At 39.5% G+C, this 24,867-nt stretch overlaps 1 protein-coding gene across 2 annotated transcripts in view; it reads left to right on the top strand.

Moving 5' to 3' along the window:
- LOC120022216 (DNA topoisomerase 2-beta-like) overlaps positions 1-24,867 on the top strand; it is a 40,395-nt gene that overhangs the window by 886 nt on the left and 14,642 nt on the right. Inside the window, exons 2-23 of one of the 2 annotated variants that reach the window (XM_038966096.1) lie at positions 4,716-4,937; positions 5,223-5,313; positions 9,997-10,060; positions 12,733-12,878; positions 13,135-13,232; positions 13,698-13,910; positions 14,156-14,329; positions 14,581-14,682; positions 14,831-14,968; positions 15,205-15,343; positions 15,586-15,743; positions 16,057-16,182; positions 16,473-16,583; positions 16,820-16,925; positions 17,147-17,256; positions 17,571-17,663; positions 18,623-18,737; positions 19,102-19,223; positions 23,129-23,277; positions 23,508-23,739; positions 24,085-24,219; positions 24,445-24,645. In XM_038966096.1, coding sequence (XP_038822024.1) covers positions 4,716-4,937; positions 5,223-5,313; positions 9,997-10,060; positions 12,733-12,878; positions 13,135-13,232; positions 13,698-13,910; positions 14,156-14,329; positions 14,581-14,682; positions 14,831-14,968; positions 15,205-15,343; positions 15,586-15,743; positions 16,057-16,182; positions 16,473-16,583; positions 16,820-16,925; positions 17,147-17,256; positions 17,571-17,663; positions 18,623-18,737; positions 19,102-19,223; positions 23,129-23,277; positions 23,508-23,739; positions 24,085-24,219; positions 24,445-24,645 — 3,045 coding nt within the window. Of the gene's footprint in view, positions 1-4,697; positions 4,938-5,222; positions 5,314-9,996; positions 10,061-12,732; positions 12,879-13,134; positions 13,233-13,697; positions 13,911-14,155; positions 14,330-14,580; positions 14,683-14,830; positions 14,969-15,204; positions 15,344-15,585; positions 15,744-16,056; positions 16,183-16,472; positions 16,584-16,819; positions 16,926-17,146; positions 17,257-17,570; positions 17,664-18,622; positions 18,738-19,101; positions 19,224-23,128; positions 23,278-23,507; positions 23,740-24,084; positions 24,220-24,444; positions 24,646-24,867 lie in introns of both variants that reach the window. The other variant, XM_038966095.1, reaches the window with a different exon arrangement.

The raw sequence follows: 24,867 nt of genomic DNA, 5'->3' as shown, positions 1-24,867 counted from the left end.
GATTGATAGTCAGTTTGCATATTTTGCATGCACGCCGTTTGAATATAGAATCTTAAATGTGTCTCAAAATACAGTTATTCGTAGGTAGCCTAATCTATATAAAAAAATATGCTTACATATTCCTTAAATGTATTTGCACAACATTTGACCAGCTAGCTATAGCAGCTTCCAGCCCGTAAATGCAGTAACACAATTTGGGACCTGTGCGAAGCTAGTCAAATAAGGATTTAGCGACAATAGTGGAATTTGCGGTTCGGCTTCAAAATAAAAATCCACCATTGAAAGTGATTCAAACGGATACAAATAGTGGAATCGTGCCATATTTGGTCAAGAAATTAAACAAAAGACAAAGTTAATTTGACAAATGTTTTTGGTTGACTTTAGAATTGCATTGGGGGCATACCCGCATGCACTGTACAGCCTAACCTATTGATGTTGCACCCATGGAATGGGGAATCAGCCTACTCCGTGACACTCACAAAACACAACTGTCTAGAGATTACACAAATATTAGCATCTTCGCTCTTATGGCAGGACTTTGTGGGAAATCACCTTTCCAGTCAGTCTATTTTGTGTATTACATGCTGACCACACCGCTGGCGTTCCAAAATAAATGTACACATGCATGTTATACAATCATTGCACCCACACTGCTCGCGAGCGTCTGCGTAGCCAGGCGCTAAAATACAACTTGTTTCTATTTGTGACGCTTGACGCGCTGCAAGTCCCGCCTCTCCCATCTCCTCATTGGTTTTTAGGAGGATATACCCACGTGGGTGATGAAAGATTAACTGAGGTCCACACTCCAGTCCAGTTGGTAGTGGTAAGGCACCTTAAAGTTGGTTGCCAGCTGGCATATAAAGTCCAAAGAAGAAGAATCCTGACGGAGGAGAGATTAATAGAAACAAACTCGATTTACCCATATATCTGTGGATTAATTGTCAGAGTAGAGGACCGGGTGCATTTAATTTAAAATGCTAAATTGCCATAAATGTTTAATGCTTTTCGACCTGTCTGCAAGTTAATATAGTTGGTTCAGAGTTCGTTTTGATATTTCAACCTGCGTGTCCTGATCGCGTCTGTTGTGGGTAGACAAAATCAACATGCGCGTGAGCAGTCTGGTCAGCATGCCAGACATTCATATTGCACTGTACAGCCTAACCTATGGATGTTGCACCCACGAAATGGGTAGTCACTCACAGAACACAACTGTGTAGAGTTCACACAAATATGAAGCTCTTATTAGAGAACTTTAACTGTGGGAAATCAGCTTACTATACAGCCTATTGTGCATATTGAACCTTCATATTGGACTGTACAACCTAAAATAGAGATTGTGCACCCATGAAATGGGCTATCAGTCTTCTCTGTGACACCCAAGTATTCAGACTCCTTCACTTTTTCCACATTTTGTTACGTTACAGCCTTATTCTAAAGTTGATTAAATTAAAATGTTCCTCAATCGACACACAATACCCCATAATGACAAAGTGAAAACAGGTTTTTAGATATTTTTGCAAATGTATTCAAAATAAAAAAACAGATACCTTATTTACATAATTATTCAGACCCTTTGCTATGAGATGTGAAATTTAGCTCAGGTGCATCCTGTTTCCATTGATAATCCTTGAGATGTTTCTACAACTTGATTGGAGTCCACCTGTGGTAAATTCAATCCATTGGACATTATTTGTAAAGACACACACCTGTCTACATAAGGTCTCACAGTTGTCAGAGCAAAAACCAAGCCATGAGGTTGAAGGAATGGTCTGATGAAACCAAGATTGAATTATTTGGCCTGAATCCCAAGCGTCACATCTGGAGGAAACCAGGCACCACTCATCACCTGGCCAATACCATCCCTACAGTGAAGCATGGTGGTGGCAGCATCATGCTGTGGGGATGTTTTTAGCGGCAGGGACTGGGAGACTAGTCAGGATCAAGGGAAAGATAAATGGAGCAAAGAACAGAGATTCTTGATGAAAACCTGCTCCAGAGTGCTCAGGACCTCAGACTAGGGCAAAGGTTCACCTTCCAACAGGGCAATGACCCTAAGCACACATCCAAGACAACGTAGGGGTGGGTTCGGGACAAGTCTCTGAATGTCCTTGAGTGGCCTAGCCAGAGCCCGGACTTGAGCCCAATCGAGCATTTCTGGAGAGACCTGAAAATAGCTGTGCAGCGACGCTCCCCATCCAACCTGACAGAGCTTGAGAGGATCTGCAGAGAAGAATGGGAACTCCCCTAATACAGGTTTGCCAAACTTGTAGCGTCACATCCAAGAAGACTCGAGGCTTTAATCACTGACAAAGGTGCTTCCACAAAGTACTGAGTATATTGTCTGAATACTTATGTAAATGTGATATTTCAGTTTTATTTTTTATAAATGAGCGAACATTTCTAAAAACCTGTTTTTATTTGTCATTTATTGGTCTGAATACTTCCCGAATGCCCTATATAATAGGCTGAATGCTTAATGTGGCTCATTTCACACGGGTTTTTAGAGTCTCACAATAAAAAGCTAAGATAATATTTGTGTAAACTCTACATAGTTGTATTGTGTTCTGTGCAACATCGAGGTTAGAGTGGGAATTACACCATGACATTGGGGTAGGGGTCTGTATTGAGCAAGTGCGTCTACATTTTTTTATGGGCCTAATAATAAAGATGTAATTTAAACATACAAATATTTTCCTTTCATTGTGGCATGAACACAACCAGTCATGACATTTTCATCTGATTGTCAAACAAATCACTTCAAAAAGTAGGCTACCTGTGCATGTTCGTCCACTCAAAATAATACCAGCATCCAAACTGCATGCATATTCACGCCATTTGATGAATGGAAATAGACATCTCTTACAAAACACCACGCATAATGGCGTTCAGTGATTGCCATTGGTGAGGCCTATATTAATTGGTGCGTCTTGCTGACAAATTGCTGAAACTGTTGCGGGTAAGACGGGATGGTCAACTGACTAGACTGGGCTACAATGTGTACTACCATGAACTTCACATAGGCCTACCGGTAGTTAGTGGTAAAATAAATAGGTGGGTAAACTGATTCCCGGTCTCGGTGAAAAAAGTAACGCTCCCTATCATTTCAATGCATTTTTCTGAAAAAGGTTGGGTACAAGGCGTTTACCCTCCACTAGGCCTTACACCACTGCCGGTAGCCTACCCTCTCAGCCAAGGCAATTTTTAACACATGGACACACAGAATAGGTAGCCTACATTCAATATAATAAATTAGTTGAATCAAAACACGTTTTACACCCTACTTCGTGAGTTAATGCCTGGAGTCTTCACATCCTCCGTGAGATGCAGGCAGGGATGCCATCTCGAGGTCATGCAGGATTCTTTCAGATCGTTTAAGCAACCAAGATTAGGTTCTTAGCAGACCTAGTATTTAATTCTCTCAATATTGCTTTTTTGTAGTTATCTTATCAAAGCAACTATCCCTGAGTGGTGGACTATCATGTGAGTTAAATGGATGCTTTGGCTTGATAAGATGATTATGACTTGCTGTGAGAGTTGGGGTGAACCATGGACTATATTGGGTGAACTTTCTTTGGTCCACTGTTTGTTACTAAAAGGTTGATGAGCATTGTGAGGGTCTGTTGCTCAGATACCTCCCCATAGAGTAATGTAAACTGGTCTCAAGGGCCACAGGTGACAGGGACTGCATTATTCTCAACCACTGTGTTTGTTATTGCACAGTTTATATATGCCTATTGCATGCTCAAGGGCTCTGGATCAATTGTATACCTTACCACACAAATACACTTTAGATCAGGGATCATCAACTAGATTCAGCCGCGGGACGTTTTCTTTCTTCTTGAGCGGATGGTCAGGGGGCCGGAACATAATTACAAATAATTTGTATACAAAAAAATTGACCGCAATAAGCCCAAACAGATATATTTGACTAAAACATAATAATTTCAAAATGAGAAAAAATAATCTTTTTTTTTTTCTTCTCATTTTGTCTGTCATAGTTGAAGTGTACCTATGATGAAAATTACAGGCCTCTCTCATCTTTTTAAGTGGGAGAACTTGCACAATTGGTGGCTGACTAAATACTTTTTTGCCCCACTGTACAGTATCTCTATTATGCGTGGGAATACTTGGAGCTGGTGTTTTTAGTCTTTTATGTCCAACAATTTACAAAAATATATATTTTTTTTAAGTAGTTTTTTTTGCTCAGAACTTGGGGCAGGATATAAAATCCCCTGCGGCCCAAATTGTTCCCGCCTGCTGCCAGTTTATTTTCCCATGCTTGCAATATTTACATTTTTATTTGATAAAGTTTGCTCCTCAGGTACTGTCACTTTTATGGCCTCTCCTTAGGTGCATTCCTAAGTATTTAACAATGAGATCCACTGCCTTAAACAATGGTGTCTTCTGTGTGCGTGTGTGCCTGGCAACTAGCCTACCCAAGTAAACCTTCCAAGTTGCAACCAACCCACTAATCGAGCAACCAACCAAATCGTAAAGGAGCATTGAAGGAAAAATTTGAGGCTACACTGGACTAGTCGGACTATCCAAACAGTAGAAGTGGGGGGGAAACGGCTACTGCTGTGCCTTTTCTAATGGGCAGCTCTGATAATGAGCTGCTAGTGCCTGCAGACACAGAGTTCAATTATTTATCTTTAGTGTAATTTTTAACAAAGTTGTGCACATGTGTCTAATACCAGACCCTCTTTGATAAGAAGAATGCTGCCAAAAAGAGGGAGGAGGAGGCAGCGGCGGCCGCGGCAGCGGCGGCTGCGAACGGCAGGGGTGATGGGGGCAAGGCGGAGGGAGGAGGTGGAGGAGCCAAGAAGAAGGGAGGAGATAAGATGTCAGTGGAGAGGGTGTACCAGAAGAAGACCCAGCTGGAGCACATCCTACTGAGGCCAGACACCTACATCGGCTCTGTGGAACCTGTCACCCAGGTGGGTTAGGTTCATCATGTCTGTAGATGTCTAGCTTGTGTTCAGGAGGGTGCAACAGAAAACAAAATTGTGCAAATTTTTTTTGGGGGGGGCGGGTAACGTCTTCCTGTTTCACTCCTGTTTTGTGCCTACAGAAGACTCATTTTCTAAACAACATTAGTCACAACAACATCCAGTTCTGTACCTAGATCTAACAGAGAAATCTGGTGTTGCTCTTTGTTGTTGATGTGTAGTGAGGTATTATGAATGGTTAATCAATAAAGATATTTATTTCTCCCCTTTCAGCAAATGTGGGTTTTCGATGAAGACCTTGGGATGAATCTACGAGAAATCACTTATGTCCCTGGATTATACAAAATCTTTGATGAAATTCTTGGTAAGTCTATCAGGATCTTTTAAAACAGAACATACACAGGTGACAAAGTGGTCATTATGAACTAGCTAAAGCCCTCAGTTCATTTTTATTAAGCTATATGTTATTACTGTGATGGCCTCTGATGGGCCTTCCCTCAAGGTAGATTAACGGTGAACCAAAAAGCAGCTGGATTGATTCCCCGAGCCGATTATGTGAAAAATCTGTCTGTGCTCTTGAGCAAGGCCCTTAACCTTAATTGCTCCTTTAAGTCGCTATGATTAAGAGCATCTGCTAATTGACTAAAATGTTTTTGGTTGAGTTAGATTTTATTTTAGGTGTACTTTGCTATGTCATTCGACCAATTTTATATATATATACACACACACACACACACACACACACACACACACACACACACAGTCAAAGGTTAGGACACACCTACTCATTCAAGGGTTTTTCTTTATTTTTGCTATTTTCTACACTGTACAATAATAGTGAAGACATTGAAACTATGATATAACACATATGGAATGTAGTAACCAAAAAAGAAGTGTTAAACAAATCAAAATATATTTTAGTTTCTTTAAAGTAACCACCCTTTACCTTGATGACAGCTTTGTACACTCTTGGCACTCTCTCAACCAGCTTCACCTGGAATGCTTTTCCAACAGTCTTGGAGTCCCCACATATGCTGAGCACTTGTTGGTTGCTTTTCCTTCACTCTGCGGTCCAACTTGTCCCAAACCATCTCAATTGGGTTGAGGTCGGGTGATTGTGGTTGTCAGGTGCAGCACTCCATCACTCTCCTTCTTGGTCAAATAGCCAATACACAGCTTGGAGGTGTGTTTTGGTTCATCGTCCTGTTGAAAAACAAATGATAGTCCCAAGTGAAAATCAAATTGTATTGGTCACATACACATGGTTAGCAGATGTTAATGCGAGTGTAGCGAAATGCTTATGCTTCTAGTTCCGACAGTGCAGCAATATTTAACAATTCCCCAACAACTACCTAATACACACAAATCTAAGTAAAGGAATTGAATAAGAATATATACATATAAATATATGGATGAGCAATGACAGAGCGGCATAGGCAAGATGGTATAAAATACAGTATATACATAGATGTGTGATGCAAGAAATGTAAACATTATTAAAGTGACTATTGATCCATTTATTTAGGTGGCCAATGATTTCAAGTCTGTATGTAGGCAGCAGCCTCTCTGTGTTAGTGATGGCTGTCTTAACAGTCTGATGGCTTTAAGATTGAAGCTGTTTTTCAGTCTTTCCACCGGTCTAATGTCCATTGCTCGTCTTTCTTGGCCCAAGCAAGTCTCTTCTTCTTGCCTCCTGAGTGGCGCAGTGGTCTAAGGCACTGCGCCACTAGAGATTCTGGGTTCGAGTCCAGGCTCTGTTGCAGCTGGCCACGACCGGGAGACCCATGGGGCGGCGCACAAATGGCCCAGCATCGTCCGTGTTAGGGGAGGGTTTGGCCAGCAGGGATGTCCTTGTATCTTCATATTGGTGTCATTTAGTAGTGGTTTCTTTGTAGCAATTTGACCATGAAGGCCTGATTCACGCAGTCTTCTCTGAACAGTTGATGTTGAGATGTGTCTGCTACTTGAATTCTGAAGCATTTATTTGGGCTGCAATTTCTGAGGCTGGTAACTCTAATGAACTCATCCTCTGCAACAGAGGTAGTTCTGGGTATTCCATTCCTGTGGCGGTCCTCATGAGAGCCAGTTTCATCACAGCACTTGATGGTTTTTGCGAGTGCACTTGAAGAAACGTTCAAAGTTGTTGAAATGTTCCGGATTGACTGACCTTCATGTATTAATGTAATGATGGACTGTCGTTTCTCTTTGCTTATTTGAGCTGTTCTTGCCACAATATGGACTTGGTCTTTTACCAAATAGGGCTATCTTCTGTATACTACCCATACTTTTTCGCAACATAACTGATTGGCCCAAATGCATTAGGAAGGAAAGAAATTTGACAAATTCACTTTTAAGAAGGCACACATTTGAATTTAAATGCATTCCAGGTGACTAACTTATGAAGCTGTTTGAGAGAATGCCAAGAGTGTGCAAAGCTGTCATCAAGGCAAAGGGTGGCTACTTTGAAGAATCTCAAATATAAAATATATTTTGATTTGTTGGACACTTTTCTTGGTTACTACATGATTCCATATGTGCTATTTCATAGTTTTGATGTCTTGACTATTATTCTACAATGTAGTGAGTAGGAGTGTCCAAACGTTTGACTGGTACTGTGTGTGTAATAATACAATACCATTTCTAAGTGAAGTAGAAATGTCCTTGTTTTTGAAAAAAAAGCACACACATTTTGTCCATTAAAATGACATCAAATTGATCAGTGTAGTCTACAGTGTAGTCATTGTTAATGTTGTAAATGACTATTGTAGCTGGATGGAATTTTAATGGAATATCTAAATTTTTCAGCAACCATCACTCCTTTGTTCCAATGGCACGTTGTTAGCTAATCCAAGTTTATCATTTTAAACGGCTAATTGATCATTAGAAAACCCTTTTGCAATTATGTTAGCACAGCTGAAAACTGTTGTCCTGACTATAGAAGCAATAAAACAGGCTTTTTCTTTGCAACTCTGCCTAGAAGGCCAGCATCCCGGAGTCGCCTCTTCACTGTTGACGTTGAGACTGGTGTTTTGCAGGTACTATTTAATGAAGCTGCCAGTTGAGGACTTGTGCGGCGCCTGTTTCTAAAACTAGACAACTAATGTACTTGTCCTCTTGCTCAGTTGTGCACCGGGGCCTCCCACTCCTCTTTCTATTCTGATTCGAGCCAGTTTGCGCTGTTCTGTGAAGGGAATAGTACACAGCGTTGTACGACATATTCAGTTTCTTGGCAAATTCTTGCATGGACTAGCCTTCATTTCTCAGAACAAGAATAGACTGACGAGTTTCAGAAGAAAGTCCTTTGTTTCTGCCCATTTTGAGCCTGTAATCAAACCCACAAATGCTGTTGCTCCAGATACTCAACTAGTCTAAAGAAGGCCAGTTTTATTGCTTCTTTAATCAGGACAACAGTTTTCAGCTATTTGCAAAAAGTTTTCTAATGATTAATTAGCCTTTTAAAATGATAAACTTGGATTAGCTAACACAACGTGCCATTGTAACACAGGAGTGATGGTTGCTGATAATGGGCCTCTGTACGCCTATGTAGATATTCCATAAAAAATCTGCCGTTTCCAGCTACAATAGTAATTTCCAACATTAACAATGTCTGCACTGTATTTCTGATCAATTTGATGTTATTTTAATGGACAACAAAAAAATCTTTCAAAAACAAGAGTTTCTAAGTGACCCCAAACTTTTGAACGGTCGTGTATATGGTTAGGGTATATATTTTTTAAAGGAACTCCTTCCTGCTTTAAACTTACTCTCTTTGAAATTGTAATAGTACAATGCACAAGGTGCAATTTTGAAATTGGGTAGTGCTTCATCAGTTCCTCTTGTCATGTTAGTCATTGAATACCTTAGAGAGCTATTTATAACTTGTCAGAAATGTCCAGATCAACTAGTCCATGTCAGCTAACGTTTTTTTATTTAGGTTTTTAGCCCATAGATATTTTTGTATTTTTTTGACACTCAAATCACACACATACACATTAGACATGGCAAAATGTATAGAATTGCAAGAAATAAGCTTTAAACCTACAAAATTCTCCCCACCGCCAAGAGGGGTGTGAACAGTTTGTGTCATGAACAGTGGAACCCCTGATTTAGCAGACAGACTTACAGTACATTCAGTAAATCTATTGTTGTAGGTAGGATGATATCATTTTTGTACTCCTGCCCAGTGACTGGAGATGAAAACAAGCCTTTTATCTTGTCCAACAATATATCTGAAACATCTATTACATTTAACCTGTTGTGTAGAGGAGCTTGCTTGTTCCTGTGTGTTCTGTGGACAGCCTGTCCCCCCCTCCTTGCTCTTACTCATGTAGCCATTTGTCTGGAATGAAGAGCCGTCTGATAATCTTTTATTGGTTGTCAGTTACACACTGATTAAGACAAGCGGCAGCAGCATCTGGTCTATGTTATGTGTTTGGCTGACTGGCACATTCAATATGGGGTACAACCAATTATTGTATTGCAAAATGTCAGGCTTCTGCATTGATGAATACCCTGTCCTGAAATAGTATGTTTATACCAGGCACTACCTTGAGTGATCAAGCAACTGGAAATCCAGTCATATGCAATGGAAGAAGACATGAGATTAGAGTTTTTTTGCTCCGCAGTGTTAATTTAGCTGTTTTATAGTGGTGATAAGGTAATGACAGCAGTCTGTCCTCGCTGCTCAAATATTCACTAGTTCCTACCACGTCTATATAATTACTGACTAGACATAACTCACACATGGTCAGTCCACACATGTCACCTTACAACCCAAGCAAAAGCTTGAAATGAAACAGGCCAACCAAACCGTATAACCGACAGGAGACTTGACTGAGTCAATTTGACTTTTCAATATGTTTCCAGTATGATAGACTTGAAAGGATGTGGTTTTGGATTTTAAAGGCCAGGCAACATTTAGGCTATTGATTCTCAAGTGTGTCTAAAGCTCTTGATGAAAATGTGAGTATCTTCTCGATAGTCTATCGACACAATTGAATCCCTGCAGTCTACTTCTCATTTGAACATGTTTTTCTCTACTCCACAGTCAACGCGGCCGACAACAAACAACGGGATAAGAGCATGTCAACCATAAAGATCTCCATTGATCCGTAAGTACACATGCACAGTCAGCAGTTGTCGATCATTAGTCAAGTCCAGTTTGAGCCCAAAACCCCTACTGTGCATGCTGCAGAGGTAGGCACAGTAGCTTCCCTCTGTTGCAGTTAGTTGTCGTCTATCCGTCATTATCATAAGTTCTGTTTAACAGTCCTGTTCTATGACGGCAAAGCCGTATGCTCCCCTGGAGGTCATGCGTAGCAGTGTTGGAAAAGTCATTTGAGCATAGCAGCACCGCCCCCCCTAAAAATTGTGCAGTGCATGCTGCCTAGGTAGGTGCAGCGGCTTCTCTTCATTGGAAAACAATGGCTCCCCCAGCCAAATACCATTTTTGCTGTTAGAATGTAGGTCTCTCTAGACTGGCTTTTAGACTGGCTTTTCAGTGATTGATAAAATAAAATTGCGGAGTTAGTTACTATGGAAATGGTTCTGGTTGACCAATAAAATAAGCCTGCAGCCCAGTAGTTCAGCTCACTAAGTAGCCTTCTAAATATACAGTGCCTTCAGAATGCATTCATACCCTTTAACTTATTCCACATTTTGTTATAGCCTGAATTGAAAAACAATGTAATCCATCTACGCACAATACCCCAAAATGACAAAGTGAAAACATGTTTAATTTTTTTTTGCACATTTATAGAAAATGGAATACAGAAATATCTCATTTACATAAGTATTCACATCACACCCCTGAGTCAATACATGTTAGAATCACCTTTTGGTAGCGATTACAGCAGTGAGTCTTTCTGGGTATGTCTCTAAGAGCTTTGCACACCTGGATTGTACATTATTCTTTTTAAAATTCTTCAAGCTCTGTCAAATTGGAAGTCTTGCCATAGATTTTCAAGCATGCTTAAGTCAAAACTGTAACTCTGCCACTCAGGAACATTCGCTGTCTTCTTGGTAAGCAACTCAACCGTTTTAGGTTATTGTCCTGCTGAAAGGTGAATTCATCTCCCAGTGTCTGGTGGAAAGCCACCACTATGCTTGTGTTGTATTGAATTTGCCCCAAACATAACTCTTTGTATTCAGGACAATTGCTTTGCCACATTTTTTGCAGTATTACTTTAGTGCCTTGTCGCAAACAGGATGCATGTTTTGGAATATTTTTTATTCTGTACACTTGTCAGTTAGGAGGCTAGTATTGTGAAGTAAGTACAATGTGATTGATCCATCCTCAGTTTTTTCCTATCACAGCCATTAAACTTTGTAACTGTTTTAAAGTCACCATTGGCATCATGGTGAAATCCCTTAAGAGTTTCCTTCCTCTCCGGCAACTTAGTTAGGAAGGACACCTGGAGCTTTGTTGTGACTGGGTGTATTGATACACCATCCAAAGTGTAATTAATAACTTCACCATGCTCACAGGGATATTCAATGTCTGCTTTTTGTTCTACCAATAGGTGCCTTTCTTTGCGAGGCATTGGAAAACCTCCCTGGTCTTTGTGGTTGAATCTGTGTTTGAAATTCATTGCTCGTCTGAGGGACCTAACAGATAATTGTATGTGTGGGGTACAGAGATGAGGTAGTCATTCAAAAATCATATTGAACACTATTATTACACACAGAGTCCTTGTAACTTATTATGTGACTTGTTATCCACATTTTTACTCCTGAACTTATTTAGGTTTGCCATAACAAAGGGGTTGAATACTTATTGGCTCAAGACATTTCAGCAATTCATTTTTTATTGATTTGTACAATTTTTGAAAAAACACATAACTTTGACGTTATGGGATATTGTTTGTAGGCCAGTGACTAAAATCTCAATTTAATACATTTTAAATTCAGGCTGTAACACAACCAAATGTGGAAAAAGTCAAGGGGTGTGCATACTTTCTGAAAGCACTCTCAAGGCATGCAGATTTTTCTGTGGGAGAATGTATTTGAAAAATGCGGAGCATCCATTTTGTTTGTGATATGCCCACTGTGATGTGTGTGTGTTTTAAAGCCAGCGTTGTGCATGGTTCTGCGGGGTATTTAGCCGTACGTTGATCTTAGGCACAGTGTTAGCTAGCAGCAGGGAGTTGTGGTGGAGGCTGATAGATTTCTGGAGAGGGAGAGAGGTCTTAATGAACAGTCGGCTCTGCAATTCAGGGAGCTCATTTAACATGCTGTTCACCTACGGCACGACATCCACAGCAATCTGCACACACAGCAGACTGCTGAACGTCAGAGTGTCCTTCAGAGAGCTTCCCTGTCTCCTCCCTGTGAGGCCAGGCCTGTCTGCATGTACCCTGCCCTTTCATATCTCTCTGTGCTTTTTCCTTTCCTCTCCTCTGTTGCTCTCAAGGGCTGAAATTTCTAATGGTTTTATATGAATGTTGGAGCCCCGTTCCAGAGCTTAAATCATCACACGTTGGGCTTATTTAGTTTTGCTGTGTTGCTCTTAAAATCACAACCCTAAATCCACTGGTTTGGCAAATGGGGATTGGTTGCAGTATTGTAAAATGTTGATGTTTATATGTCAGAAAGGTCTGGCTAAATTTATATTTATTGAACTAAATATAATTTTACATCTTAATCTTATTATTATTTTTTTTAAATTTACAAATATTTTATTTATGATCTTAATGTAAAGATTAGTACAGCTTATTCTGTCTGTCCTGTGAAGTTCTTCCACCTCCTTGTTTATTCCTCTGTTCCTCCTCCTCTCTTCCTTCAGTGAGTCCAACACCGTCACCATCTGGAACAATGGTAAAGGCATCCCCGTGGTGGAACACAAAGATGAGAAGATGTACGTTCCCGCTCTCATCTTCGGACACCTCCTCACCTCCAGTAACTACGACGACGAGCAGAAGAAAGTCACAGGTGGAAAAAATCACTCTGAAAACGAGAATCTAATTCATTTATTCATTATTCTTTGTCCCTTTATGTAATAACATTTCATATGGTTTCGATAAAGCTTTAGACAGAACGTCTAACCTGAAATGTTTAGCTACTGAATAGGTGAATAGTTTTGTAGTTCCCCTTGCAGTGCTTAGTAACACTACACTGGAATTAGTGAATGACTATAGGTCAATCTCTCCACGAATGAAAGCACGTCTCCCTTCTGTTTTCCTTATAGGTGGAAGGAACGGGTACGGTGCTAAACTCTGTAACATCTTCAGCACAAAGTTCACAGTGGAAACCGCCTGCAAGGAGTACAAACACAGCTTCAAACAGGTACAGACGACCAGAAAGCACAGCGTGATTGACATCTGTTGTTTAGTCAACCTTGAAAAGAGTGTTCTTCAAACAGCTAAGCACCAGTTGATGTTTTGTAGGAGTACAGTATGTGACTTGTAAACATGTGAGGGGGTGAGTATGAGTTGATTCTCACTGTCAGGTGTGGTCTCTCAGGATTCTACGTTGATATTGTAGGATTCTACATAGTTTTGGGGGATTTCTGTAATTTCTCATAAACCAGATGGTTTTTGTGGTTTGTCCTATAATTGTCACTTTCAGTGAAATTACTAATCAAAATAGTGATAGTTTGTTCAATCAGTTACACATGGCTTTTTATTAACTCTTATCTCTTTGATGGAATTTCACAATACAACCTCATGATTCATTCTAGTTTCCTTAACATGTGAAGAATGTAGTACATTTCATGACAATCTCTCTCCCCCTTTTTCTCCCTCTCCCTAGACTTGGCAGAACAACATGGGGAAGACGAGCGACCCCAAGATCAAGTTCTTTGACGGGGACGACTTCACGTGCGTGACCTTCCAGCCGGATCTGTCCAAGTTCAAGATGGAGAAGCTGGACAAGGACATCGTGGCTCTGCTCACCAAGAGGGCCTACGACATCGCTGGGTCCTGCAAGGGCATCAAAGTCATGCTCAACGGGAAGAAACTCCCTGTAAGTCCCCCCCATTTAATCACACATAGTAAGATGGGATGTCCCATATACACAGAATACATGCTGTACGTAAGGTGCCAAGTCTTGGAAGACCCTGGGCGAAACATTTTGAAAGGAAATAAAACGGCTCATTTCACTACACCTGTTTCAATACAGTGTCATTTGCTAATAACTTTTCCAGAACCGTAGCCACAATCCAAACCCAGTGTAGGCTCTTCTCACCTGTCCTTTCCCTCTCCTCCCAGGTGACAGGGTTCCGCAGCTATGTGGACCTGTATGTGAAGGACAAGCTGGACGAGGTGGGCGTGGCCCTGAAGGTGGTCAACGAGTCGGTCAACGAGCGCTGGGAGGTCTGTCTCACTATGAGTGAGAAGGGATTCCAACAGATCAGCTTCGTCAACAGTATCGCCACCACCAAGGTAACATCCCCTCAGGGAATTATGTTGTTAAAACAGTCTGTTATATTACCAGAACTATACCCTTTGATTTGGAAAACTACGACTTGACCAATCTAGGAATAATGGACAAATTAAGTGTGTTTTTTCATGTGTAAATATACTGGGATGCATGTTCATTTTGATGCTATTCACATGTTGTAGTATGACTTGAATCAATTTCAACCACATCAGACATGTTTTATGTACTATACTGCTTGTTTTGTGTCATTCAGGGTGGCAGACACATTGATTACGTGGTGGACCAGATCGTAGCCAAGCTGATAGAAGTGGTGAAGAAGAAGAACAAAGCTGGTGTCTCAGTCAAACCCTTCCAGGTTAGTTATTACCATCTTATTAATGTGTTATTACTATCGTGTTACTACAATAGTGTTACTAGTAATTCCATTGTTAGTGAACTGGGATAAGAGCAACTTAATGTAACGTTCAGCTACAATCTTAGTGCTTTACTTTTGTCTGACTCAGGTGAAGAACCACATCTGGGTGTTTGTGAATGCGTTGATCGAGAACCCGACCTTTGACTCCCAGACCAAGGAGAACATGACCCTCCAGACCAAGAGCTTTGGTTCTAAGTGTCCTCTGTCTGAGAAGTTCATCAGAGCAGTAAGGAGATGCTTCTTCATAAATGACTGTTCTTTACCACAATGAAATATCACTACCTCGTGTGATGTTGGGCCTTCACTCTTCACATACACTGTTTCCTCACAGAGAAAGTCAAGTTATTTACATTGAGTTGATATCATATGATCTGTAAAATCAGTTCCAGGTCCTTGTGTTCTCGGTTCACCTGGAATATTAAACAATGATATATCATATTCAATTCTTGATTTTGTCTGCAGGCGACCAACTGTGGCATTGTGGAGAGTATCCTGAACTGGGTGAAGTTCAAGGCCCAGACACAACTCAACAAGAAGTGTTCTTCAGTGAAGTACAGCAAGATTAAAGGCATCCCCAAGCTTGACGACGCCAACGATGCCGGTAAGACAACCACAACTACACTGCTCTCTGTGCATAAGCCCTACGATGTTGCTAATCTACTTATCCACCAAGAGGGCCTCTTTTGCCAATATTTATATTGAAACTAGTTGAAGACTTTAAATTAGGATGGGGGAACAGAGCTAGGTTGTTGGGCCCACCCCTTTTTATAAAAAATGAGGGGAAACACTAAATTGTTTAAACACACACTGAACTGCGCGTCTTACCTCCGTCTTCACCCCCAGGTGGTAAACACTCGTCAGAATGCACTCTGATCCTGACTGAGGGAGACTCGGCCAAGTCCCTGGCCGTTTCTGGCCTTGGTGTCATTGGGCGAGATCGCTATGGTGTCTTCCCACTACGAGGAAAAATTCTGAACGTACGAGAGGCCACACACAAACAGGTTAGTGTCAGGTTAGTGTCTAAAGAGTGGTCAGATTGGGCTGGGATTGTGTATGAGTGATTACAATCGAGATGATTAATATCTCGAGCGTACACCAAAATGATAAATCTTGTAAACAAATAAATACTCAAGGGATTTACGTAGATCGTTTGTCAAAAGTGGCGCAAGGACCGTTCCGATCAACATAATTGTTTTATTAAGATCAGCTGAAGCCAAACTCTTTTGGGTTAAGTCCACCAGAGCCAAGGTGGCCCATCCTGCCTTAGTCAGGTAGGGGAAACACTGACACGGCCATGTTTCTCTTTCCCACCAGATCATGGAGAACGCAGAGATCAACAACATCATCAAGATCGTGGGTCTGCAGTACAAGAAGAGCTACGAAGACCCAGAGTCTCTGAGATCCCTACGCTACGGCAAGATCATGATCATGACCGATCAGGTTCTAACACTTAATCAATCCCACCAACGACTGACGTCTACAATTGACCCATGTCTTGCAATTATCATCATAATCAATAATTGTAATAACTATGAGCGTAAAGCATCTTTCATACATTATCCATGCTCTTAAGGTTAATCTGAAATGGCGTGCTATTCCCTATATAGTATGGTGTAGTGCTCCAAAAGTAGTGCACTACATATGGAGTAGGGTATCATTTTGGATGTACCCTTGGGTCATAACAATCCATCCTAATAGAATGTTTCTTTGTGTTGATGATCTGCTGACAGGATCAGGATGGCTCCCATATCAAGGGTTTGCTCATCAATTTCTTCCATCACAACTGGCCGTCCCTGCTCAAACACACCTTTCTGGAGGAGTTCATCACGCCTATCGTCAAAGTAAGACTCATACATTGGTACAGCTGGTCCCAATTTTCTCCCTACCACTTCCCCTTGGCCCAAACTCTTCACTGTTTGCAAATATACACCGGCTGAAACCTCCATCATAGGACTACATGACACAGTCGTGACTGCCGATGTTTGAAGTCAGTTGCCATAAGCGGACACTGTTTAGATGGGCTTGGCTTAAAGCTAGCAACCATGGTTCTAATGCTGCTTTTAACTCTTTCCTGCAGGTGAACAAGAATAAACAGGAGCATGCTTTCTACAGCATTCCAGAGTTTGACGAATGGAAGAAACAGACGGTCAACTTTAAAACCTGGCATATAAAGTACTACAAAGGTTTGTTCATCACATGTGGATAATCCTCCAAACTAACCATTATTGTTAACCAATCTATTCGGTTCCACACTACCGAGGCAATTCGAGCCAAGCTGTTCTGTGCTGGCCTGAATATACGTCCACCATAGTTGCTGGACCATGCTGAACATATCTGAGCCAGCTCAGTACAGTTTGGGTTGGCATGATAGTGTGAAAAAGGTTTGTGTTTATTTGTGTTCCAGGTTTGGGTACCAGTACAAGCAAGGAGGCCAAGGAGTACTTTGCAGACATGGAGAAACACCGGATCATGTTTAGATACGCCGGGACAGAGGACGATGCTGCCATCACACTGGTGGGTTTACCATGGACACCACTCTCTCTCCTTTTTCCCTATCATGGTCTTTCAATAGTTTCTCATTAAATATACAGAAAATAGATAGAAAAGTTAAAGTTAACTGAAAAATGGCTAGACGAATGTATTCATCAAGCTAGTTTTGCTGTCGTACAAAATGTATTACCCAACCTTCTATCAACTTACACAAGATGGTTTTGGACTTTATTTGTCTATGCTCTGCTTGGGAAATCCTTGTCAAATGGAGGGGGGACTGACAGTGATGTCATTTGACTGACACTAACAGTGATCTATCCATTGCTGTCTGTCTTTAGGCGTTCAGTAAGAAGAAGACTGACGACAGGAAGGAGTGGCTCACCAACTTCATGGAGGACAGGAGACAGAGGAGGATGCACGGCCTGCCAGAGGTGGGTGGGGCTAACTGTGTGACCGACTGGGTTGAAACCTGGGTCTCCTGCATACCAGAATACTGTTAGCCCACCTTGCTTAAAGAAAAGATTCACCCATTTTTAATGTTATATCATATTTGTGCATCTCTGAGGGATATTCTGTCGATTCCCGGGGTAATTTCATGTTTTCATGTGTATCTGTGCCATTTACCATTCAAGCAGGCTGAAATACAGCCACTATAACACGTTTTGCATACCTCCTATAGAGTAAATCTTCAAGTCTCTACAGTGGTTTCTCAGCACACGAGTGTGCTAGGTTCCATCTGCGCTGTGAGAGACTGTCCAGATCATTCACATCAGGGCAGATGAAGGAAAGGAGGCGTGGAGAGGAAGCAACAGACTATTGAGATGCACCCTGTGAGAGACTGTTGGATATTGGAGTTTGATGAAAGGAAGAGGACGTAGACTGTTTTAGATCTGTCTGTTTGTCTGTCTGTCAAACAGGCATCTCTCCACCATGGGAGTTACTTGGACCATGACGTATCACAGCTTGTTTAGAGTCTTCTAGCTGGCTCCTTTGATTCACAAGCATCTGATGAGTTCTGCTGTCAGTGTTCCTCACATATCCTAAGCATTGAAATGGAAATATTCCCCAAAAACACGCCAATCAGCCTAGTTATGTTGTTGACGTTTAGTAAAATGACTCTCTTTACTGTTTATCACTGATGTAAAGTAGCAGCTGCTTTCCCCATGGGAATCCCATCATAGCCAGGTCTGAAGTTGATAACATCACAGCGCTGTTCATTTCTCTCTCATCCTACAGCAATACCTGTACGGAACACCGTTTTGTAATTGACTCTGTTGCTGTCGGTCGCTGATGCAAAGTAGACACCGCTCTCCCATGTGGTACTGATAGACCATAACAACATCATAGCCCTGATTTCAAGTCCTCAATCTCTTTTATCATCCCCACTCAGCAATACCTGTACGGCACACAGGCGAAACACCTCTCCTACAACGACTTCATCAACAAAGAACTCATCCTCTTCTCCAACTCTGACAACGAGAGATCCATCCCATCCTTAGTGGACGGTAGGTATGCAGCGATGCACTAGACTAGCTATCTCCCTGGATGTTCTGTCTTTCTAGCTTTTGTTGTGTTTGTTGTCAAATGGCTTTTGAAGTTTAAGGGAACTGAAATGCCTGGAAACTTGTCATTAACAGAATTCTTCACTGTCCTCTGGCTGCTCTGTTTATGTGTGTGATGTGGTCTCCTTTTGATGATGGCGTGTAGAATTATTTGTTTATTTCAATCCCCATTAGCTGTTTTGTTGCAACACCCACTCCTCCTGCGGTCCACTTGTGATCCCTTTTTGAAGGGGTGTGTGTGTGTGTGGGGGGGGGGGGTGGGGGGGCGGGGGGGGGTGGTCCCCTTTTGATGATATCTTGTGTGCAGGTATGAAGCCAGGTCAGAGAAAGGTACTTTTCACCTGTATGAAGAGGAATGATAAGAGGGAGGTGAAGGTGGCTCAGCTGGCTGGTTCAGTGGCAGAGATGTCCGCCTACCATCATGGAGAGGTTCTACACTCTTACTCAGCTATAGGAAATATACTTACACAGCTATAGGAATTATACTTACACAGCTATAGGAAATATACTTACACAGCTATAGGAATTATACTTACAGAATTATAGGAAATATACTTACAGAATTATAGGAAATATCCTTACAGAATTATAGGAAATATACTTACAGAATTATAGGAAATATACTTACACAGCTATAGGAATTATACTTACACAGCTATAGGGATTATACTTACACAGCTATAGGAATTATACTTACACAGCTATAGGAAATATACTTACACAGCTATAGGAAATATACTTACACAGCTATAGGAAATATACTTACACAGCTATAGAAAATATACTTACAGAATTATAGGAAATATACTTACACAGCTATAGGAAATATACTTACACAGCTATAGGAATTATACTTACAGAATTATAGGAATTATACTTACAGAAATATAGGAAATATACTTACAGAAATATAGGAAATATACTTACAGAATTATAGGAAATATACTTACACAGCTATAGGAAATATACTTACACAGCTATAGGAAATATACTTACACAGGTATAGGAAATATACTTACACAGCTATAGGAATTATACTTACAGAATTATAGGAAATATACTTACAGAATTATAGGAAATATACTTACACAGCTATAGGAAATATACTTACAGAATTATAGGAAATATACTTACACAGGTATAGGAAATATACTTACACAGCTATAGGAATTATACTTATAGAATTATAGGAAATATACTTACATAGCTATAGGAATTATACTTACACAGCTATAGGAATTATACTTACACCGCTATAGGAAATATACTTACACAGCTATAGGAAATATAATTACACAGCTATAGGAAATATACTTACACAGCTATAGGAAATATACTTACACAGCTATAGGAAATATACTTACAGAATTATAGGAAATATACTTACACAGCTATAGGAAATATACTTACACAGCTATAGGAATTATACTTACAGAATTATAGGAATTATACTTACAGAAATATAGGAAATATACTTACAGAAATATAGGAAATATACTTACAGAATTATAGGAAATATACTTACACAGCTATAGGAAATATACTTACACAGCTATAGGAAATATACTTACACAGCTATAGGAAATATACTTACAAATATACTTACACAGCTATAGGAAATATACTTACACAGGTATAGGAAATATACTTACACAGCTATAGGAATTATACTTACAGAATTATAGGAAATATACTTACAGAATTATAGGAAATATACTTACACAGCTATAGGAAATATACTTACAGAAGTATAGGAAATATACTTACACAGGTATAGGAAATATACTTACACAGCTATAGGAATTATACTTATAGAATTATAGGAAATATACTTACATAGCTATAGGAATTATACTTACACAGCTATAGGAATTATACTTACACAGCTATAGGAAATATAATTACACAGCTATAGGAAATATACTTACAGAATTATAGGAAATATACTTACAGAATTATAGGAAATATCCTTACAGAATTATAGGAAATATACTTACAGAATTATAGGAAATATACTTACACAGCTATAGGAATTATACTTACACAGCTATAGGGATTATACTTACACAGCTATAGGAATTATACTTACACAGCTATAGGAAATATACTTACACAGCTATAGGAAATATACTTACACAGCTATAGGAAATATACTTACACAGCTATAGGAAATATACTTACAGAATTATAGGAAATATACTTACACAGCTATAGGAAATATACTTACACAGCTATAGGAATTATACTTACAGAATTATAGGAATTATACTTACAGAAATATAGGAAATATACTTACAGAAATATAGGAAATATACTTACAGAATTATAGGAAATATACTTACACAGCTATAGGAAATATACTTACACAGCTATAGGAAATATACTTACACAGCTATAGGAAATATACTTACAAATATACTTACACAGCTATAGGAAATATACTTACACAGGTATAGGAAATATACTTACACAGCTATAGGAATTATACTTACAGAATTATAGGAAATATACTTACAGAATTATAGGAAATATACTTACACAGCTATAGGAAATATACTTACAGAATTATAGGAAATATACTTACACAGGTATAGGAAATATACTTACACAGCTATAGGAATTATACTTATAGAATTATAGGAAATATACTTACATAGCTATAGGAATTATACTTACACAGCTATAGGAATTATACTTACACAGCTATAGGAAATATACTTACACAGCTATAGGAAATATAATTACACAGCTATAGGAAATATACTTACACAGCTATAGGAAATATACTTACACAGCTATAGGAAATATACTTACAGAATTATAGGAAATATACTTACACAGCTATAGGAAATATACTTACACAGCTATAGGAATTATACTTACAGAATTATAGGAATTATACTTACAGAAATATAGGAAATATACTTACACAGCTATAGGAAATATACTTACACAGCTATAGGAAATATACTTACAAATATACTTACACAGCTATAGGAAATATACTTACACAGGTATAGGAAATATACTTACACAGCTATAGGAATTATACTTACAGAATTATAGGAAATATACTTACAGAATTATAGGAAATATACTTACACAGCTATAGGAAATATACTTACAGAATTATAGGAAATATACTTACACAGGTATAGGAAATATACTTACACAGCTATAGGAATTATACTTATAGAATTATAGGAAATATACTTACATAGCTATAGGAATTATACTTACACAGCTATAGGAATTATACTTACACATCTATAGGAAATATAATTACACAGCTATAGGAAATATAATTACACAGCTATAGGAAATATACTTACAGAATTATAGGAAATATACTTACACAGCTATAGGAAATATACTTACAGAATTATAGGAAATATACTTACACAGCTATAGGAAATATACTTACACAGCTATAGGAATTATACTTACAGAATTATAGGAATTATACTTACAGAAATATAGGAAATATACTTACAGAATTATAGGAAATATACTTACACAGCTATAGGAAATATACTTACACAGCTATAGGAAATATACTTACAAATATACTTACACAGCTATAGGAAATATACTTACACAGCTATAGGAAATATACTTACACAGGTATAGGAAATATACTTACACAGCTATAGGAATTATACTTACAGAATTATTGGAAATATACTTACAGAATTATAGGAATTATACTTACAGAATTATAGGAATTATACTTACACAGCTATAGGAATTATACTTACACAGCTATAGGAATTATACTTACACAGCTATAGGAAATATAATTACACAGCTATAGGAAATATACTTACAGAATTATAGGAAATATACTTACACAGCTATAGGAAATATACTTACAGAATTATAGGAAATATACTTACACAGCTATAGGAATTATACTTACAGAATTATAGGAAATATACTTACACAGCTATAGGAAATATACTTACACAGCTATAGGAAATATACTTACACAGCTATAGGAATTATACCTACAGAATTATAGGAAATATACTTACACAGCTATAGGAAATATACTTACAGAATTATAGGAATTATACTTACACAGCTATAGGAAATATACTTACACAGCTATAGGAAATATACTTACACAGCTATAGGAAATATACTTACACAGCTATAGGAAATATACTTACACAGCTATAGGAAATATATTTACACAGCTATAGGAAATATATTTACACAGCTATAGGAAATATACTTAACTATCTTCCACTTTAAATCAATACTGTTTACAGATAATGGGTACAAAAACATTGTTTTGACACGTGTGCCTCTGTATGTGTGTGATCATCCAGCAATCCCTGTTGATGACGATTGTAAACTTGGCCCAGAACTTTGTGGGCAGCAACAACGTGAACATTCTGCAGCCGCTGGGTCAGTTTGGTACCCGCATCAACGGGGGCAAGGACGCTGCCAGCCCCCGTTACATCTTCACCATGCTCAGGTAAAGCCTCCCAGGGTCAAAGGTCAAAACATAATTGTCTAAGTCTACTACTTGTATGATTTGTATGGGCCATCCTGAAGTGCAGTAATACCTGTTTGATTAAAACAAAAGAAGTGAAAAAAAGGTTAATGATACATTTAATGTCAACTTTCTTTATACATCACCTTTCATAAAACACACTCAAAATGCTTAAAACATGTATTTATTATGAAGTAATGTGACTTCCTCAGTCCCCTGGCCAAGATGTTGTTCCCGGCGGTGGACTCCAGCCTGCTGAAGTTCCTGTTCGATGACAACCAGAAGGTGGAGCCAGAGTGGTACATCCCCATCCTCCCTCTGGTGCTGGTGAACGGGGCCGAGGGCATCGGGACGGGCTGGGCCTGCAAGATCCCCAACTACGACCACAGAGAGATAGTCAACAACCTGTACCGCATGCTCAACATGCAGGACCCTCTGCCCATGGTGAACATTTGGAAGTTTGAAACTTAATTGATTGCATAAGATAAGATCAACTTTATTGTGCCAGAGGGGAAATGTGTCTTGGACATACAAGCAGCACTGTTGTCCATTTGGTGTAAGGATTTTATTGCTAAAAACATATCAACTCAGATAATATTTGTGTAGATTGATACCGTTATACATTAAAACATTTAGCTAAAACCCATTTTTGAGTAGAATTGGATAAACCACCAACTTTCTGTGTCTGCTGTTGGTCAGTTATAATCAGATGTAATCCTATAATGAGTAGGTCATGTACTGTATCATAATAACGGCTGACTGAATATTCCTACCTCTCTCCTCTCCCAGCTGCCCAGCTATAAGAACTTTAAAGGAGTGATCCATGAGTTGGGTCAGAACCAGTACATGGTCAGTGGCGAGATCTCTGTGCTGGACAAGAACACCATTGAGATCACTGAGCTGCCCGTTCGCACCTGGACACAGGTACACTACTGCAGGATACATCACACCTGTCCAGCACTTCTGGTCATCTTGTTGCTTTGACTGAATTCATAAATGAATGAAGGATATATTGACATGTTGTTTCTGTGCTGTGATATTGTTTGTTAGTTTTTGTAATGGACTTTCTCTCCCTCCCTCCCTCCCTCTCTCTCCTCCCCTCTCTCTCCTTTTCCCTCCCTCTCTCTATCTCTCCCTCCCTCCCCCCAGGCCTACAAGGAGTCGGTACTAGAGCCCATGCTCCAGGGGACAGAGAAGACTCCAGCTCTGATTAATGACTATAAGGAGTACCACACGGACCAAACCGTCAAGTTTGTAGTCCGCATGTCAGAGGAGAAGCTGGCCCAGGCCGAGGCTGCTGGACTACACAAAGTCTTCAAGCTACAGTCCAGCCTCACCTGCAACTCCATGGTTAGTACCCCTCCTCAAATCTGGGTCCTATTCACTAAGAAAATGGACTGAAACGGGGAGAAACTACCTGAGCTTGTCCAATCATAAATGCTTATTTTCGTTATCCGTTGCAAAAGGTTTTGCTACGGTGTGCCCTATATGAGTCCCTACTCTGTATTTGAGTTGAACTGATACCTGTATTGACTCACACCTCTTTGGATGAAGTGCTGTTTTGTGTGTATA

This window comes from Salvelinus namaycush, chromosome 27 (assembly GCF_016432855.1).
Source record: "Salvelinus namaycush isolate Seneca chromosome 27, SaNama_1.0, whole genome shotgun sequence".
Classification (NCBI taxonomy): Eukaryota; Metazoa; Chordata; class Actinopteri; order Salmoniformes; family Salmonidae; genus Salvelinus; species Salvelinus namaycush.
Note: the sequence above shows the minus strand (reverse complement) of the source record. Positions and strands in the feature narration are given on the sequence as shown.